General features: G+C 32.6%; 1 protein-coding gene across 1 annotated transcript; it reads left to right on the forward strand.

Moving 5' to 3' along the window:
• The first annotated feature begins 692 nt into the window (after window positions 1-692).
• Hn (phenylalanine hydroxylase) lies at window positions 693-18,598 on the forward strand. Its single transcript, XM_089645914.1, has 7 exons — window positions 693-1,013; window positions 7,075-7,378; window positions 10,054-10,256; window positions 10,814-10,970; window positions 13,322-13,584; window positions 15,917-16,146; window positions 17,853-18,598. Exons 1-7 carry the CDS (start codon window positions 936-938, stop codon window positions 18,007-18,009), a joined length of 1,392 nt encoding a protein of 463 aa, XP_089502040.1. The 5' UTR covers window positions 693-935; the 3' UTR covers window positions 18,010-18,598.
• The last annotated feature ends 589 nt before the right edge of the window (window positions 18,599-19,187 follow it).

A 19,187-nucleotide genomic window follows, 5' to 3' on the forward strand; every position in this document is an offset into this window, starting at 1 on the left:
TTTCACAAGACCAACACTAATACCCATTCTCTAATGATGTCGGCAGAATGAGTTCGGCCACGTGTGTTTCTTTTCAGAGGTTATTTTATAAATTTATTTGTTTATAATAAATTTTTCAATGTATATACTTTGACTGTCCAACTAGGAAATTCCCGTGTAAGGACATCTAACCTTACATAGATACATATTACAAAATTAACTTTGAACAAACACACATGTTATAAAAAAAAATTATAAAATTTTACTCTCCATTTCAGAAGATGATGTCAAAAGTTTGATATTTTAGATGTACCAATTTATTTTTCTTCGAAAACACGCACAACACGAAATAATAAGCGTGTCGTGTATACAATGCTCCTAAGAGATACACTGTATTTCAAATCTTCTCATATATATATGTGAATCTAGACCTAAAATACGCTAAAAAAAAGAGTGTCGAAACTGTAGAGAAACCGGTAGGAACTGATAATTGTTTTTCTTAAAAGCACTGACTCGTTTAGCGATTAATAACGATCAATTAGCCTCATATGCAATTCGGGATCCGTAGTTTAATTATGTACCGAAAGCTTATTAAAAAAATTAAACAATTACGCCATTATTATCTGGTGAGTGACAAAAGCGGCAAAGCAGCGACGTAGTAGATTACAATAAAAGCGCGGAGGTCGAGAGCAATAATAAAACCGGTAGTGGAGATATTGGTGCTACTCGCACTATATATAAAATGGAGACATCTCGGGTAATTACTCAGTCGTCAACGGTCGAGTACCACACGTCGCTCCGTAGAGTGCTTTTCCCGACACATCCGTAGTCGCGTGCGCGTCGCGTTTTATAATTATTTACCACTTGCATCTTGCACCTTACCACTTGTACCATTTCGATAACCCGTTCCAGTAATTCCAGTTGATAGCTGTTTCCTGCGAACTGAACCCTTCAAGATGATGGGACCCCAACTCATAGTCAAGGCGGTGGAGCCCCTTGAAAAATTCCAGCCGGAAAATTCTCCTCCGGATAAGGTAATAATATGATTGTTTTTCTGAAATCGACATGTATAAATAAATTAAGAAATCATGTGTTATGAGTTAATGTTTGGTAGTAAAACTTTTAAAGAATGCCTTGTAAAAATTACAAATATTAAACTTTTAAAGAATGCCTTGTAAAAATTACAAATATTAAACTTTTATCGAAAGGTATTAAATAAATAAGTAAAAAATAATATTGATTTTTTCTTAACTACCACAGTATATACTAAATTATGCGTTCTAAACGTTATGTAGCGACATAATAATTCATTCATTATAATCATAATTTATGTCAATATTAAAATACATACACGGAGAAAAATGAGTATTGCTGATTTATTAAAATCCGGCTAAAAACGGGATTGCGGGGCGTTTGCTTATACACTTTTAATACATTTCTAATATAACTGAATACGTTTTCATGCATCTGTATTTGCCTTTATAACATACAATGACGAAATGCGGAAATATTCGGATTTTTATGTCTAATAACTCGTTAATATAGATTCGTATCTTGCTTAAAGTTTATTAGAAAACCTATCAATTCATTCGTTAAAGATCTGCAGTCTTGTTTTTAGCCGGATTTCGAAGAATTCGAAGAGATTCTTAACAAATATGCAATATTTTATATCAGTAAGTTTTCTTCGTATATTATGTATAGTGAAGATCTAAAACATCTCCCAAAAGACAATTACATCAAATTTGTATATACGGTAGTCTATCGGCGGAAGTGCGGTTTTTAACGCTTTTTTGCATCGATCACTTAAAAAAATGATCTTAACGCTTATTTTCTAGAATTTATTCAATTGTCAGAGAAGGTATCCGGTCTAGTTAAGCCACTTCTATCGGGTTCAACTTCAAGACAATTTGTAATGCTTTTGGAATTACGATGTACATGTACATTAAAATGCATAAGGAAATCTTCTTTATCGAAACAATCTTTTACTTTAATTATCCCCGTGTAGAAGACAGCCCATCATAAAATGTTGTCCATATCCAAAAGCATTATCAATGATTCTGATCACTTAAAAAACACTTCACTGAAGTGTAAGAAAACAGTTTCCTTTCAGAATAGTCTGTACATTTTTCGAAAGATTGTAATATAATTATGTAATTATGCCTTTTAGAAGTTTTATTTTTTTTCTGCACGGATACAACTTACGTTTATAAAATATTCCTAATTTATTAAGAATCGATAAGAAGGGATTACATGCCTTTAACTTTTAATGAATTGGTGGGTTACCTAATAAACTTTTAGTGAAACGCGTATGCGTTATCGCGATGTGGGAACACGTGTTTATAAAAATTCTATTATTTTCGCATTTTGATACTGTACATTATTAGTAATTCAGGACAAATGCAGGTGCATGAACGCGTTTCCTGATATATTAGGAATGTACTAAAAGTTTATTTGAAAACGGCCTGCAATCCCGTTTTTAATCCATTTATATAAATCATCAACACTCATTTTTCTTCCTGTAATTTCTGACTGACTTCGAGAAACGCTCAAAATTGACACATTCACTTCAAAATACCCTTGAGGTGAATTTCACAAAAACGGCGTGAAAAAATATTATTATTATTATAGGTCACGTGATTGAACATTTGGTTTTTACCAGCTTCTGGGTCCCGGATATGTAATTACTCAATCGCAGACAATCGTGATTTTTCTAATTTTTTCATTCAATCAACTTTTCCTTTCATCTTGGTATTAATGAATGATATTTGTTCTTAACTTGGTATGAATTAATGATATTTGTTTTTAACTTGGTAGGAATTAATGATATTTGCTTTTAACTTGGTATACATTAATGATATTTGTTTTTTACTTCATGTGAATTAATAATATTTGTTAAGCGCCAAGCAGAAATCCGTAGAGCATTATTAATCGAAGGAAAGTGAATTTTAAAACCATTTTCTTTCAAAAATGTAGTGCCGATTTACAAATCAAAAAGTTTGACGGCAAAGAAACAAATATTCTAAATATTGAGGGAAACCTTGCGTGCAAAAGTTTGATGTTGTAATAAACCATCTGGCAAATTCTGATCAATTTATTAGTTTTAATTTATGTAATCGAGGGAACGGTTTTATATATATATATATTATATATATATTATTAAAAATATTAATATTGAAACATAAGAACTGCTTACTGCGGTTGAAAGCCAAATGAATCCACCTAGATTCACCGTTTATCCCATATTTTTAGGTTCTTTAAATTTAGTACATTATGACAAGCGATCTCTCAAAACTTTATTATATAAAATTAACGTTTTTACGCTCAGAACATCAAAAAAAAATGTGATTAAGCATTACTACCAGTAATAAAAATTTGTAACAACCAACGACAAGTTTTGTTATTAGGCAGTCTGCGGCAAAAATTGGAACTCTGAGCTTGCATAAAACAAATAATACATCTAAGGATGATGTAATTTTGTTTTTAATAAAACAGTCAAATTTTAATGTTTATTAATTTCGAGGGTACTTAAATAATTATTGTGCGCGCGTGACGTCAGATTGATAAGTCAATGTTTTGGAGTACGTGACTGTGGAACGATGATATCTCCAGAAAATAATAATTCAAGTTTCACATTATCGTAGTTCTCTATGGAGGTTAAAGCTCGCCCGCTGTAGGTTCATCGCACCATCTCCTCGAGTAACAAAATCAAACATTTAAATAAATTTCTACCGGATGGTTCAGATAGGTGCTTAGATTATTTTGTGAGAGGGTAAGTGGGTGACTTTTTCGGAGCGTTTGCAGGGTGATCATGAGTTTTTTTAACGCTTTTTGCTTAGATAACTCTACAGAAGTCATATCTTAACTTAGTATACCTACAAAGTTAGCGTGGAATTTAAACAATAAAGTACAAAACTAAATGTTTACTGGCGCATGCTCGGATTTGAACCCGCAATACCTGAAAGAAAGAAGTAGTAATTGAACTAGTTTTCCTGTGTTATTAAAGTTTTAAATATACGGTTAAATGCGAATTCCGTTGGAACCATGATCCGAATGGAACCTTCAATTCAGATTGGATCACTTCAGGAATATAGGAATTAAAATCTTAAAATACGACAGAGATAACTTAAGATAAAAATAAAATATGCACGGTATCCGGAAACTTGTAGTGCAAGCGGGAAACTTGTGAATCTACATCACATAGACCACCCAAAAAAATCTGAGCATTTCAATTTATTTTTTTTACACTTTCTATTTTTTTGGCAACTAAAGAGTCCACACTTCGACGCATTTTAAAAGACTATTAACTTTTTATAATTTGACAAACAAATTCCAACTTCAGACATAATTTTCCCGAAACCGACAACTCAAATAAAAAAAAAATATTGTTTTTTAAAATTGACTCCAAATGTGAAAATATGATGTAGATTCATTTCTCTTGTACTTATTTCCTGAAACTTTTTATACTATCAATAATGGAAGCCAATCTGAAATAATGCTTACATTCCAAAAAAATTTTATGCCCTTCACTAATTTAATTTACGAAAAATAGTAAGTATTGTTAGCAAAATGTAAAGCCAGGAAATATTTCATAAAAAAATTATTATAGCTTTAAATAGTTGCATTTTTCAGAACTGTTTATATTATTATACCTATATATTTCTTTTTTTTTAATTTGCACTTAAATTTTGAACTTCGTATATAATTTTGTTTTTTTTTTTCTTATACTCAATTTAAATTAGTTCAATTTGACATAATTTCATTACAATTCATTTTTTTGTAACCCAGTGAGACTCACATTCTAAAATAATATTTTTATTAAAAAAAACTTCTAATGTATCAATAAAAACAAAATTAAGTCACTATTGTGTACCTAAATGTGTAAGTATATAGTGTTAGTAAATAAACGTAATAAAGTCGAAGGTTAGGTAAGGAGGGAGGTTATCCGAAACAACATAACACACAATGTAGGTAACACGTTCGTCAATAAATTTTCTTGCTACTATTTAGGTCTGAGAAACCGTTTCTACTTTGTTAACGCTAAACATATGTGTATCTATTAATTGTTAGAATTAAAACATATTGATTATTTATGACTTGCTATAATGGTGTTTTTAATGTATTGACTTAACACTGGTTTATGAGTACCAAGTGAAAATGAATATAATAATATTTGTTATGAGACTATAACAAAATTAATGAAAATATTATTGAAAATTTATATTATTATTATTTATCAACTGTATTCGTCATTTTACGAGAAAGTGCTATCAAACAAAATGTATTATTTTCGAAAACAAAACTATTGCCTCAGCAAAGATATAAAGCTTATATATAACAAAAATTTGAACGTTTAAAAGCCGTATGAAATGAGTGCAGAATTTCTCAGATTTCTTGAAGAATCGTTTTAGTATTTTCATATTCCAACTTTATTCTGGATTTTACCTTTTTGTCACCCACCCTTTTCAGTTGGTCTTACTTACTATTACGTAAATAGTCAAAGGTCTACACAGTTAGTATTGGGATGTATTATAATCGTTCTGTTTTAGATAATGTTATCACGTTATTTTCACGAATATGTTATATTGTACAAGATACAAACAGAAAAAAACTATTTCGTAAGGTTAAAATAAAAACTGAAGTCTTAGGTCATCAAGATCGTCTAGTGACATAGTCGGTTAAGTGACAAGTGATTAACGTTTTTTTCAAATTAAGATTATAATAATAAACTGTCAATCTTTACAATCTCTATCACGAATCTTTTTTTTTCGTTGTATCCAGTACATTTTTTTTTTACTTCTCAGATGACTCGGTAGATTATTTTTTTTGTCATTTTGAATAGATCTATTTGAATTTATTTTTTTGTTTTTGCTAATGAATTAATAAATCTTAGAAAATCACTTCCCCAAATCCAATCAAGCTGAAACTCATCAAATAGACTCGTTTTCATTGACAATATCTGCTGTTGAAAATACGTTCTATAACTTTTGGTGGAAATTACGCACACCCACGCAAACATATACGCATTTCTCTAAAATTGGATGATATTTCAGAAGTTAATATACGAAATAAATGTCAGTCTTACCCAATCGCGATTTGACAATGTTTTAAGCGCAGTTGACTACAGTCCCTGAGGAGAACGTTAAATAATCAGCAAAACCGAAAAAAATCTTTGTTTTTAAATAACATTACGGGTTGTTTTTTGTTTATAAATTGTTTTGTTAGAGGTCTTAATGACTGGCACCGTTATTTTAGCGTAGATATATTTCCATGTGACTATGACGCGATAAAGAACACAATTTCTAGAAACATTTTATTATCATTGTTATTCCTTCATATTATCAATTCAACATATTATACAGACTACAGAAGTTAGTAAATAAATGTTTTAACACATATGAATAAAAATAATAAAGTAAGTTTTCACATTACTTACCTACATCTGAAATTTTAAGTACTCTGTGGTATCTGGTGTATCTGCATACCTATGATACATTCAGGGCCGGCCCTGAACCAAACGGCGCCTGGCGCTAGTAAATACTTCATGGGTGCTGTGTAGGTTAAAGTACAATCGGTTCCTTGGCTCTTTGACTCATTGTCGCCTTGGCAAGTTGCTCCAATTCCACCTGCACCGAACTGGCCATGAATTCATTATTTTTTCATTGATAATAATAAATAAATAGTGTAATGACAATTACTGTCGAAAAGAACAATGTTGGATGTGTAAATTAGTACCTAACTCTGCCTAAGAGCTTTTTAAAGTATCTTGCCTACATTAAGATTATTTTGAGGGCAAGCAATTTAGTCCCATTGAAAAAAAATCAAATAAAAAAACATTTAAAAGCTCTGATGCAAAGTTATTAATTTGCGTGTTCGATTTTGTTTATTGAGCCGTTGATGTGTGAATTTGATTAGGTAGAAGTGCAAACTAATTTTTGTTCTCAGAATGTGAAATAAATTGATGATTTAACAGGTAGACTATTTTTAAAAATTTTCAAAACATCAAAAAAATAATCATTAACAATCAAGTTAGGTCACCTAGCTTTTAAATCATAGTCCTTAAAGTAATACGTATCGTATGTTTTATCTCTCCCCCAGCCCAAGTTGATGACTGGAGGAAACTACATCAAAGAAGGTCGCGACTCGTCCGAGAGTACGTGCGTGATCTTCTCGCCCATCGAAGGCGACGAGGCGGGCACACTGGCCAAGTCGCTGAAGATCTTCTCCCGCAAGAAGGTGAACCTCAGCCACATCGAGTCGCGCTCCTCAACCCGGGGTCCGGGCTACGAGTTCATGGTGGAGTGCACGCACGGCACCGGGGACTTCGTGGGCGCCTTAGAGGAACTCAAACAGGCCACTGGGTACTTCAGCATCATCTCTAGGAACTACAAAGAGGAGAAAGGTAAATTTTATCAATTTGTGATTTTATTCAACCTAACCTAACCTAGTCTGAACTTGCCTAACTTAACCTAACCTAGTCTAAACTGGCCTAACCTTACCTTCCCTAATCTTACATTACATAACCTTAGCTTCTTAGAGTTGCTTGCCATTTCATTATGTTACAATATCATCGTGACTTTCTTGACCAGTCGCTCACACCTAATTAAATCATTAAAATGTTCTCACAGATCCTTACTTACTAATAAAATTAATTGAATTTGTTGTCCTTCGGACATTTTCCCCTGATTCTGTCTAATAAATGAAGTTTATAGTTTGCATTGCCTAAATACGTATCTATCACATCCATTTAACATTACCTGTCATTACAATCAGAACTTCGCTAAATAGGTAGTAGTTTAAGTTGAAAGTCATCAATGCCGATCAAATATATCGCTCGCGTCTAACCTTAACCTTAAAATATTCCCACTGATCGAAGCCAATTAATAAAATTGGTATTCATAATTGCCTATCATCAACTATCACTCGCATTTAACATGATTTAATCTTAACCAACATTTTACCGACCATTTCCTGATCATTTATGAAACTGGAAATTATTGTTTGACCTCCCACTAGTATTTGACCTAACCTTATTTATCGAAAAAAACAAATCTAAAACGCCTTTTTATTTTATCATTACTTTCTACTTTGCTTGCGAATGTACAAAACAGTCATTTTATTCTTCTGAATTTGATCTTTAAGATACACTTTTATTAGATGATTTCCAATGCTCTGATAAAATTCGTTATTTTACATTTACTAGTAAACTCAATTATATTATCATTGAACTTGAGTGAATTTAATGTATTGAGTACTTTAATGTATTAAATGTTATGTGTTTAGTTTGCGAAATAATCATGCTGTACCTGTATCGACCATTTTTTATAAATGGGAATACTTAACACATTGTATTGCCAGATCTTCATTTGTTTTGTGTTTACCTATAAATAGGTACTGACCGACCAGATCCAGATATTATTTGGATGAAATTTAGGAATATTTTAATTTAATTTTATTTATTTATTTATTTATTAATCTTAAGTTAGCTCACATCTTCGTGTGTGCTAATAGTTTAGGTTTAGGTTAATGATTTGTTTCTATTTTTAACAACAATTCACTTGTTCCTAAATATGTTTTGAATAAAATATTTTTGACGAATTGTCGTCATAATTTTTAACAATGTTGTATAATTATTTTGTGCTAAGTCACTCTATTACTCTAATCACTCTATTTTGTGCTGAGTAAATGATGTAACATGGAAGTTAATTAAATAATTTGCTTCTTTTCAACCGATTATTTTATTTATGCGCATTATATTCATATACCAAATTCAATAAGACCATTAATTAATACAATAGTTGACATGTTTTAATCTAATTGCGTATTTGATATCTTTAATTTTGTCAGGAGCTATTGTATGGCGATGGATGGCGTATCTATAAATAAATTAATGAACAATTTATTGTTTACGTATCACAAAATGAATACTATTATTTATATTGTGTTGTTATTAGATATTATTGGCGTTGCTGAAATATATTACGAAATACAACCGCTTGTTGTTTCGAATAGCAAAAACATGATAATTTCATGTATTGTTTCTGCTTTGTGCCTATTTATTTTGATAACCTACATTTTATTTTTTCTATGATAATGTGTATGCGTCTTTATTTTTTATTACAGACATTTATTTCGCATATTAACTGCTGTGAATTTATATTTATAAAATATGATTAGAAATATTCATGTATGCGCCCGTTGTTGTGCAGGATTGCCACAAATATGGATGAAAGAATGTATTGTCATCGACAATTAATTTATCTGCCGAGAGTCAGCTCAATATAAGGGGTTTAATGACCACTTCCAAGTTTCATTCATTCATTCAATAAACAAAACAAAATCTTAATTCAAATAGATACATATTTAAAAAAAAAAATATTTTAATAAAAATATATATTTTTGCGAAATTGTACCACCTGTACCCATTAATTTGCGCATGCGCCCCAGTGGTGGTGGTTAGTGCAACCAGCGACCATTTTAATCAAAATGTTTATATCAATTATTGCATCTCGGGTAGTTTTTATCAACATATTTTCTTGTGAAGTCTCCATTTCATAAGGATCGATTGACTGCGTATTCATATATTTAGCCAATAATTCCACCCTTTACTGATGTAGTATCTGAAGAGTTCACGAAACTCTATAACTACAAAAGACCACAAATCGAATGTAATCCTTCCCTAACCGTTAAAAAACCATTTATAGATTATAAGACAATTGTTTCTAAAATAACACAAGTCACCACAGATCACACTGCTGCAAGTGATACGCGCTCTGTTCCCTCTGTTACGGTGCTGTATAAATGAGACAGAGTGCGTATCACTTGACCTACTAGGATGTACCTAACTTCCCGTGGGGACGTGTGATGGAATTTTTTGGTTTGTTTTTAATCCTACAACAAATTCTAATTCGTCTAAGTTTTTAACTCAAAATATGCTATATGTAATGATGTACCCTATGTGCAAAATACTATCAATCATACACAACTTTTCTTAGTACATTGTAAGACAATCGTTCCAAAAACGATACAACTAGGTATATACAAAAGAATATCAATTTAACGTGGCTTCTTCCCCAGCCGCTGTGCCCTGGTTCCCGCGCCGTATCCGCGAGCTGGACCGTTTCGCCAACCAGATTCTGTCATATGGTGCTGAGCTGGACTGCGATCACCCCGGCTTCCGCGATCCCGTCTACCGCCAGCGTAGGAAGTACTTCGCCGACATCGCGTACCACTACAAGCACGGCGAGCCGCTGCCGCATGTCATCTACACCGAGGAAGAGGTATTATATTGTCATATTCACTTTTATATCAAATTTCTTATGCTCCTTTCAGTTTCTTTTCGATTGCAGTCATTCGGCAGTCAACTACTCGGGGTACTACAGCATAAGAAACCATGTTTGATGTCATAAACTGTTTTGCGAATATCTTTTGATCCTGGAGTGTGATCCGCAATATTAATCGACTGCCGTTTATCATTCGTACGTCTTTTGGCAAATTCTCTCAGTTTCTCGGACACCATGCCTTCTATTTCCACCCCATAACTTCTGTATCTCGTAGATCGAAATCTTTCATTCCTACTGATGGAATCGATGTCTTTTGCTTTTTTTTTAAAGTTACCGCATCTCGTTGATCATGCAATAGATTTTACGCTAGTCATACTACCCTCTTGCCCAGATTCCTGTTTTAAACTGGGATACTACTGAATTAAAAGCTTTCCCTCGTCAAAAGATTTTGTTCATCTTCTTTACATGGTTAATTGATGTGCATTCTCCCCACTAGTCAGAGGATCACAGTTCCTTCAGCAAACTTGTCAGAATCTAACACAGCAATATTACAGATTGCCACCTGGGGTGAGGTGTTCACCAAGGTGACGGAGCTGTACCCCACACACGCTTGCAGGGAGCACAACCACGTGTTCCCGCTGCTCATCGAGAACTGTGGATACAGGGCTGACAATATCCCTCAGCTGGAGGATGTCTCCAACTTTTTGAAAGGTTAGTGTCAGAATTGCGGCTGGTTTTATCTTTGAAACTTAAGGTGAAATATTAAGATAATAATAATAATAACATAACATTTATATAGCGCAGTTTTGTGTTGTTTCACTTCAACTTCCTGATATTTAAAACCGATTAAATTGTACATAACAATTACGAGACACCATTTCGAGATTAATTAATAAACCTGTTTACCCAAGTACTTCCTAACTTTAATCTTCGCCTTTTTCACTCTATTTCTGAACACCTTCTTACTACCGTAGTCACGTCACTTCCGAGCAAAAGGAATCTTGTGTGTGTTAAAAAAAACATATATTTAGTATAGTACCTACCTATCTCATATCGCTGGTATTTGACCGTCTGTGCAATCAGAAAATTGTTCTCATTATTTCGGGTCGAAAAAGATAAAATATTTTCGAGGTGATGATTTATTCGTGGCTGCTTAATTATTTAAATAATAATTCTAATTTTTTAGTGAGTGAATAATGAGCTTTTCGGAGTTCCTTCAACATTTCAAGGCCAGGGAAAAAATGTAGACATTGAATGAGTGCGATAAACATAATGGGCAAATTTATGTGGTGATAAATTTTTTTTATAATATTTTTGAATAACTTCTATTTCTTTAATCTTGAATCTCTACACTAACAACATGTGTTTGAATTTATTCTGACACGTGCCGAGGACAGTTATATTTCATTCACCACGTCATGTTATTTTGAAATAGAATTATTCGTTGTCAACTGTTAATTATATTCATCTCAGGAACCTAGATGCAAGTAAAGATTTCTGTTGTACAGCGGTAAGCAAACTACAAAGACCGTAGGTTCTGATTTGGGCGCGGGCATGCAAATTTTTTTTTTTTTAATAAAATAGTACAATTTTTGGACTTGGGTATACAGTGGAGGATACTCTTAGTCGGTATAAAAGATGCCCTTTAGAGAAATCACAACTATCAACAATTAAAATAACTTAATTAATGTCAGTTTTGTTCAATATAATATTCTGATTATATCTTAATTGCCCAGAACTTCCCAACAATCTTCATCTATTCTTCTTCCCCATTTTTATCACGAAATTTCGAAAAAAGTGAAATGTGGGTCATCTGCTACTTAATCTTTCACATAAGAATGAAGAGAGTTCATATGAAATATTTATAACACGCCATTGGACCAATTTAAGTCAATAACTCTAAAATTCATCCTAAAAGAGAGAAAAGAAACCTCAATAAATTCTAACCACCTAATTTAATCTCCACAGGAATTAAATAATTTATCAACAAAAACGTGGACTGGATTCTCTAAATAAAAATACCTTTTTTAAAAGTAATAAAATACTTAAAAAATCTTTCAACCTCATGTACGGAATTAAAAACGACACCTCGGTGTAAAGGCTATTCTTAATCTTCGTATTATAAGTGTAATATTTAGACATCGTGTGCAATAGAAAAAGATTAGTTTAAACTTCTCATTTTAACCTAATGATCAATCAACCCGGGGCATAATCTAATCAACGTTAATCTCTTTCGAACCAATCCGAGATAGTCACTTCTACTGAAACACGTGTTTTGCAGTTTCATATGCTTTCAATATTTATATAATTTGTATATTTTCATGTAAACTATGTCATGCCATATCAGCTAATGATTTGCAATGCAACAATATTTATAATTACCATGATTAGCTTACACATCATTGATTTGTGTTATTATGTCGCACGTGGCTTTATTTGATTTTGATTATGATTTTGTATTCAAAATTTACTTTGCAGATAGAGATAAATAAAATAATCCATTTTACCTAATCATACCTTTTAGTATAAAAGGAATGATTTGAAGCGAGATATATTTTACCAATTCCATGAAATATCCTTATATGAATCATATTTTTTTGAAATAAAATTTATTTATTATTTTTAAAGGGAAGACAAACATTCGTTTGGTTACGAACAACCTTACAATATTTGAAAATCTCCTACTACCAACACATTAAGGGAAAATTTTTGCTTGTGTTGTGATGGAGGACTTAGCCAGCTGAGGAATTGAGCACACTACGCATGGGTGGCACCAAAAAGCGATGTCAACTGAGCCACCGACCGGTCTGGAAAATGCTCTTATTTTTTTGCACAAGCATATTTTTTTTAAACAATATTTTGTAATGTGAGCGTCCCTGGGAGCCCCGTGCTTATGCCCCCAATTTTGTTTTTTACTGTCACGAAACCACAATATTTAAAAATTAAATGTGTGGAAAATTTGCGAAACACGGTTTTTGTGAAAAATCATCTCAATAAAGTAAACAGAAAAATGTGAATATAAATGTTTATATAGAAAAATTTGTTTATATTTTTGTTTTTAGACTGCACCGGTTTTACTCTCCGCCCTGTGGCCGGGCTCCTATCGTCACGTGATTTCCTCGCTGGACTGGCCTTCCGCGTGTTCCACTCCACGCAGTACATCCGCCACCCCAGCCGGCCGCTGTACACGCCCGAGCCCGACGTGTGCCACGAGCTGCTGGGACACGCGCCGCTGTTCGCTGACCCAGCCTTCGCTCTCTTCTCCCAGGAGATCGGCCTGGCTTCTCTGGGCGCCCCCGATGACTTTATAGAGAAATTAGCAACTGTGAGTATTTATTCTAAACAAAACGCATATCTATGAAAGCAAAGACGGTAATATCAGAAACTCTTAACCTTTGGTGTTAAACGACATTATTTATTATGGTTAGAAAAGTATTCAAAATGTTAGTGCAGTTTGATGGATTTGCTTCTAAAAACAAAATATAACACAGTATACACGCACCGTGTGACACGTTCACACTGCAAAACTCTCTTACATTTTTTTAGTTTTATTTTTACATTTTTACATAAATATTTAACAATATTACATTTTAGATCATCATTGGTTATGTATACCTTATCAGAAAAGAGGAGTTCTTATGCCTGATAAGAGAGCCACGATTCTTACATAAGTTTTATGTTATAATAATATTTTTGTAAAGATTATTGATTTTTCAATGTAATGTTTAATTTTATTTTTATTTTTTTTATTTCATTTATTTGTTCTGATTAGTTAACAATACGGCGCAGTTTAGAAGGGAAATTAATGTAATTGTTGAGGTTGACAAAGAGATGATTTTTCATCAAGATTTTCATCCTTTGATTATATTTCATCTTCGGTATATAAATAAATCATGTTAAATTAATAGCACATAATAAATACAATCATTCGTAAACAAGTAAACAGCGCAATGTGCATTAGCTGGATGGAAATGAACCACTTTAGTAACGTTTAATTTATCCAACATCATATTAACAACATTCATTTCGCTTAAAACGTTACTTCCCATTCAACGTAAACAAGTTGAGGAAGAGTGTTCTCTGGAGTTTGAATTTAGGGCAGTGCAGTAAAATAGCGTATATTATCGACTTGATCGCATTGCTACCCGTAGAGCAGCAAAGATCCAGAAGCTCGGAACCAATGGAAAAGTCTATTTTATCCTGTTACCACGTCTTCTAACTTAAAACAAATAACTTATTAAAAATCATAATAACACATATTTAGGCATTGGTAGTTTGTCATCACTTTCCACCAATTAGATGGTTCCTTCTTCATGGTACATGGCAAGACTCTAATTTTTTTATTTATAAAGGAAGCTACTTTTTATTAAAACTCTAGACCCCCAATGTCCAGGCATACAGTGTTAGTAGGGATCTATGCCAGTGCGTACGTGTTGTAAGTTATACACGGTGTCCGGAAACTCGTAGTACAAGCGGAAAACGGGAGAATCTACACCACATGGGGAACCCAAAAAAACATAAAGTTTTTTAATTTGAGCATTTTCAAAAAAAAAAAAAAAACCAAAAAAAAATATTTTTCGGCTATTTTAGAGTTAAAGTTTTTTCTGGTGTTAAGGGTTGAATAACAGATGTTTTAACCCTGCAGAGCAGAAATATTTTATGATTACACCGGGTTAAATGAAGAGTGATTTCAAAATAATGCTTCAAATCCGAGTTTCTTCATTTGTTTTACTTTCAAATAGTTTTGATTAGTTGGGTACTTTGATCTTCAGTAATAATTTATAAGAATTTGATTAAAAAAAAAAAAAAAAAATCAACTTCAAACTCGATTTACTCGATAACGAAAGCTCAAATAAAAAAAAATATATACTACAAAATCGACTCCAAATGTGATGTAGATTCACCAGTTTCCCGCTTGTACTACGAGTTTCCGGACACCCTGTATAACAATATTATCTCCGCCAATTGTTTTTGCTGTAAAAAAATATTAAGATAAAAAAAATGTTATAAGAAACATAATAAAAATATTTACATGAAATTGTGACTTGACCAAAGCAGTTATGGTTGCAGTCGTCTGGCAGTCCTGTTGAGAGTGAGCGGAGGGACCGGACCAGCCGCAAGCGAGACTCTGCGTCCGCGCCCCTTAGCCAGCTTCTCGATAGGCCCTCGAAGAATGTATTAAGATTGAGGGAGAATAAACCTAAATATTCTAGGGATAATGGAGATTCAGGCAATTTAAGCAATTCAAATGAATTTAAAAATTTATTTTAGCAGTATTACGTCGTTGATAACGAGGGAGAATAGAACTAAAACAATTTGACTACCTTAGTGTACACATTTTACCTAAAGTGACAACGTGTTTCTGTTCCGTTGTCTCCAAGTAAAGCTTCGGGATGCCATGTTTTCAAAAAACGAAAACTGAGAGTAAAACATATTCTTGAAAAATAATTCGTTATGGTGCCATATTGTAACGCAATTCTCCTACAGCCATCAAATTGTGTGATTATTTTATAAAATTTTAAAAACACAAAGAATTAACAAGCAGTTCTGATTTCTGCATCGAAAATTTTATCCCTGTATATTCATGATCCTAGGATACTTGTCTTATAGAGATACATAAATATTTGCTTTCATTAATATTTCTTCTCTCCTTTCAGTGCTTTTGGTTTACGGTCGAATACGGATTGTGTCACCAAGACGGCAAGATCAAGGCGTTCGGCGCGGGTCTTCTCTCCTCCTACGGCGAGCTGCAGTACTGCCTGACCGGCCAGTCCGAGGTGCGTCCCTTCAACCCTGTCAAGACCTGCCTGCAGAAATATCCCATCACCGAATACCAGCCCATTTACTACGTGGCGGAGAGCTTCGAAGATGCCAAGGAAAAAATGAAGTACGTTCTTGTTTTGGTTTTATTTTTCGCTCGTAACATCCATTCATTGACGAAATTGCGGTAAATATCGTTGCAGGAGAAAACGTTCAGGTTTTTCTGATCAAATATTTTAATTTTTTGGGTTTTTCACAAATTAAATAAACAAAAAGTGGAAGATACTCTCTGTATCGCTCTGTTGAAAGACCACCATTCAGAATTGAAACTTTGCTTTAAATGGCTTTTGCCGTGTTTGGTGACCAAATCTGAATAACCAGGTACTCCCCCAGCTTCCTCTTCCCCATATACTTCCCCTTCCCACTATTATGGTCTATGCCGAAGTCTCACTGGGACTCTTGTACACTATTCACCTTTAAAAACATTGCAAATTTGCATCACGTTCCAAGAATTTGATCTCTGATGACAAACCACCAATCCGCAATGAAATGTTTCTCAGAATTACTTCAGTTAGAAATGTTTATTATAAAAGTAAGGTAATTCTCAACTCCTCTCTCATTAATTGCCTTCCCTTTTCCTTGTCTGTCATAGCAAGTAGTTCCAATGGGGTTTTGGGTAATACTCCGGGTAGCTAGGACTGTGTGTGGTTTCTTTGTTTGGTATCTGCGGTTATAAATAAAGTTTTTAAAACCTAAAAGTAGAGTAGTAGAGGATTTCAAAATTTCATAAATTTAACCTTTATGTTTGCTTGGCCTCCTAATTGTGGAAACCAAAGACTAATAAGCTTAAACTACCATGTTAACCGGCGATAAGATCTCAAATTTAACGATAATCGTAAGTTACCGCTGCCACTTCGAAGCCATGAATAAAGCAATTTTATTTAAGAGTACATATCTTATTAATATCAAATACTTAAATAAAAATCATGAGCATTTAAAAATATCTTAATGGGAAAAATGATAAAAAATGTCAAAAGGTTATCAACGCCTTGTCGACGATACTTGACGAAGCGATTCTGTTTAGATAAAAACTTTATGAAAGAGCACCAACAACGCTTACATTGTGTAATTGGTATTTTGAACCATGCACACTTTTGTGATAATAAAATATAAATAAACCAGCTCAAGCCTTATAACTTATAATCAACATCTTCTTTATTATGAAATAATTTAAATTGTTGCGGCATAATAATTGTTCCGTTGGTTGTAATTATGCACTCGACTAAACGACTGACAAAGTTCTTTTTTTTACTTATCAGTAAAATGTTTTCATATTGCTTCATAAACGATAATATCAGACTCTATATAAACAACCAAATCATTGTTTTGGAAACATGAATTTTATATCTACATTTAAATGGACTTAATACATTAAAAATTACGATGTTTCAAGATACATTACAGAGATTAACATCCATACTTTCAATGAAATGATTAAATAAAGAAATATAAACGAACTGAGATAAGTACTATACCGCAAAGGAACAAAGATTAAATAGGATGTTCCTTTTGAATTGACGGTGAACAGTTAACAGAGTTAAGTAGCTCTTTTCCTAAGTTGTATAGTTTCCGGTTTTTGAATGCTTTACAAGTACATAATGTGCAGATAACTTGTAGACATATATCAGATATTAATTTAATGTTAACTTTATTACAGACATATATATTAATGTGTAAACTTCGATACTCTCTAGTCGACAGGAAGACAACGCCATTGACGACTAGTGGCACAATTCCTCGAATACATGTTACTAATATTTTCGTATTTTTCAGGAAATACGCAGAGACCATCCCCCGTGATTTTGGAGTACGCTACAATCCCTACACTCAAACAGTCGAGATCCTGGACTCAAAACCACAAATACAGAAACTCATTCAAGACGTTCAGCAAGACATGCAAGTGCTCCTCCACTCCATGAGGAAACTCTGAAGAGCACCCTACTATTTTAACATTTGCAGCTCTCTGCTGTACGCATGTATCTAACTATTTATAAATTTATCTAATATATTAATGTGTATAAGTATAATGTGTTGCCAGAAACGTATTTACGATTAATTTACTAAAATAATATCGTCCCTGCCAAGACAGGCTTAGCTTATATTATATTTTTAATTGTTATCTAAAAAAAAATTGCTTAGGACCAAAAAATATTGTATAATTTATCAGTTAAGCATAAACATAAATAAAAATTAGTACTTTTCAAAAATTTTAATAATTTTTGCAGTTTATTGATAACTTTGTTTCTATCATTGGTAAAAATATAATACAAAAAAAATTCCTGGCAGTTCAAAGTACCACAGAATACTCAATTTTAATGTGTAAGTTATTAGTTATTAGTTTTAAACTTGTTTAAGGTTAAGAAATCATATTTAGAGTAATCTAAAAAATCAATCCACTTTTTTAAGAATATTTAGTACCCATTAAAATTAATTTAATCTTTCGGTTTATTTGCATTTGTGTATTTAAATTCAAATGATAATCGCTTGATAAAGTACCTACCTAGTTTTAAGTATTTAGGATAAAATGGAATGAATAAATATTTGTTTGTCCAGGTAATAAATTAATTCAATTAAATAAAAAAGTTTTTTTCTAACCTTAAATATTACCATCTTAAAAAAACAACAATTAAAGTGACAATTACAATTATATAACTTTAATCAAGAACTAACATAAATGAAGAAAAGTCCTTGTTAATTAAACATAAAAACGAAAACTCAGATCAGTTGAATCATTTGATATAGTAAACATATATGATAATCCAAAAACGGAAGTACCTATTTTTTTATTACACTTCCTCAGAAGATTCATAAACAGAGCTTGTTGCCTTCTTTGAAATGCATATTAACATGTTGTGACTAGATCTGTATGGCCAAGGACACACAATGTGGAGATAACTTATTTCATTTTCTCCCTCCACTCTCCGTTTACATATTTTCACCAAATCCATTATTAAAATTGCTACATTTGTTCTAGTTTCGGCAGGTACTAGGTACAGGTGCCAGGTTTCGGTAGGGTGTTGTGCAATGTGCAAGGCTAAGCAAACATATTACAAAATATTAACAATGTGGCGTCACTAACGAAATTCGGACAATGACATAACTTGAAAT

The sequence above is a fragment of the Hesperophylax consimilis genome, chromosome 23, assembly GCF_061612785.1.
Source record: "Hesperophylax consimilis isolate HC1 chromosome 23, BYU_Hcon_1.0, whole genome shotgun sequence".
Taxonomy (NCBI): domain Eukaryota; kingdom Metazoa; phylum Arthropoda; class Insecta; order Trichoptera; family Limnephilidae; genus Hesperophylax; species Hesperophylax consimilis.

Bases quoted from the DNA above. Each gene is read 5' to 3' on its own strand.
- Hn (XM_089645914.1), top strand. From the start codon at position 936: ATGATGGGACCCCAACTCATAGTCAAGGCGGTGGAGCCCCTTGAAAAA. The intron at 10,257-10,813 runs GTATTATATTGT...GCAATATTACAG, and splicing joins TCATCTACACCGAGGAAGAG to ATTGCCACCTGGGGTGAGGT. The intron at 16,147-17,852 runs GTACGTTCTTGT...CGTATTTTTCAG, and splicing joins GATGCCAAGGAAAAAATGAA to GAAATACGCAGAGACCATCC.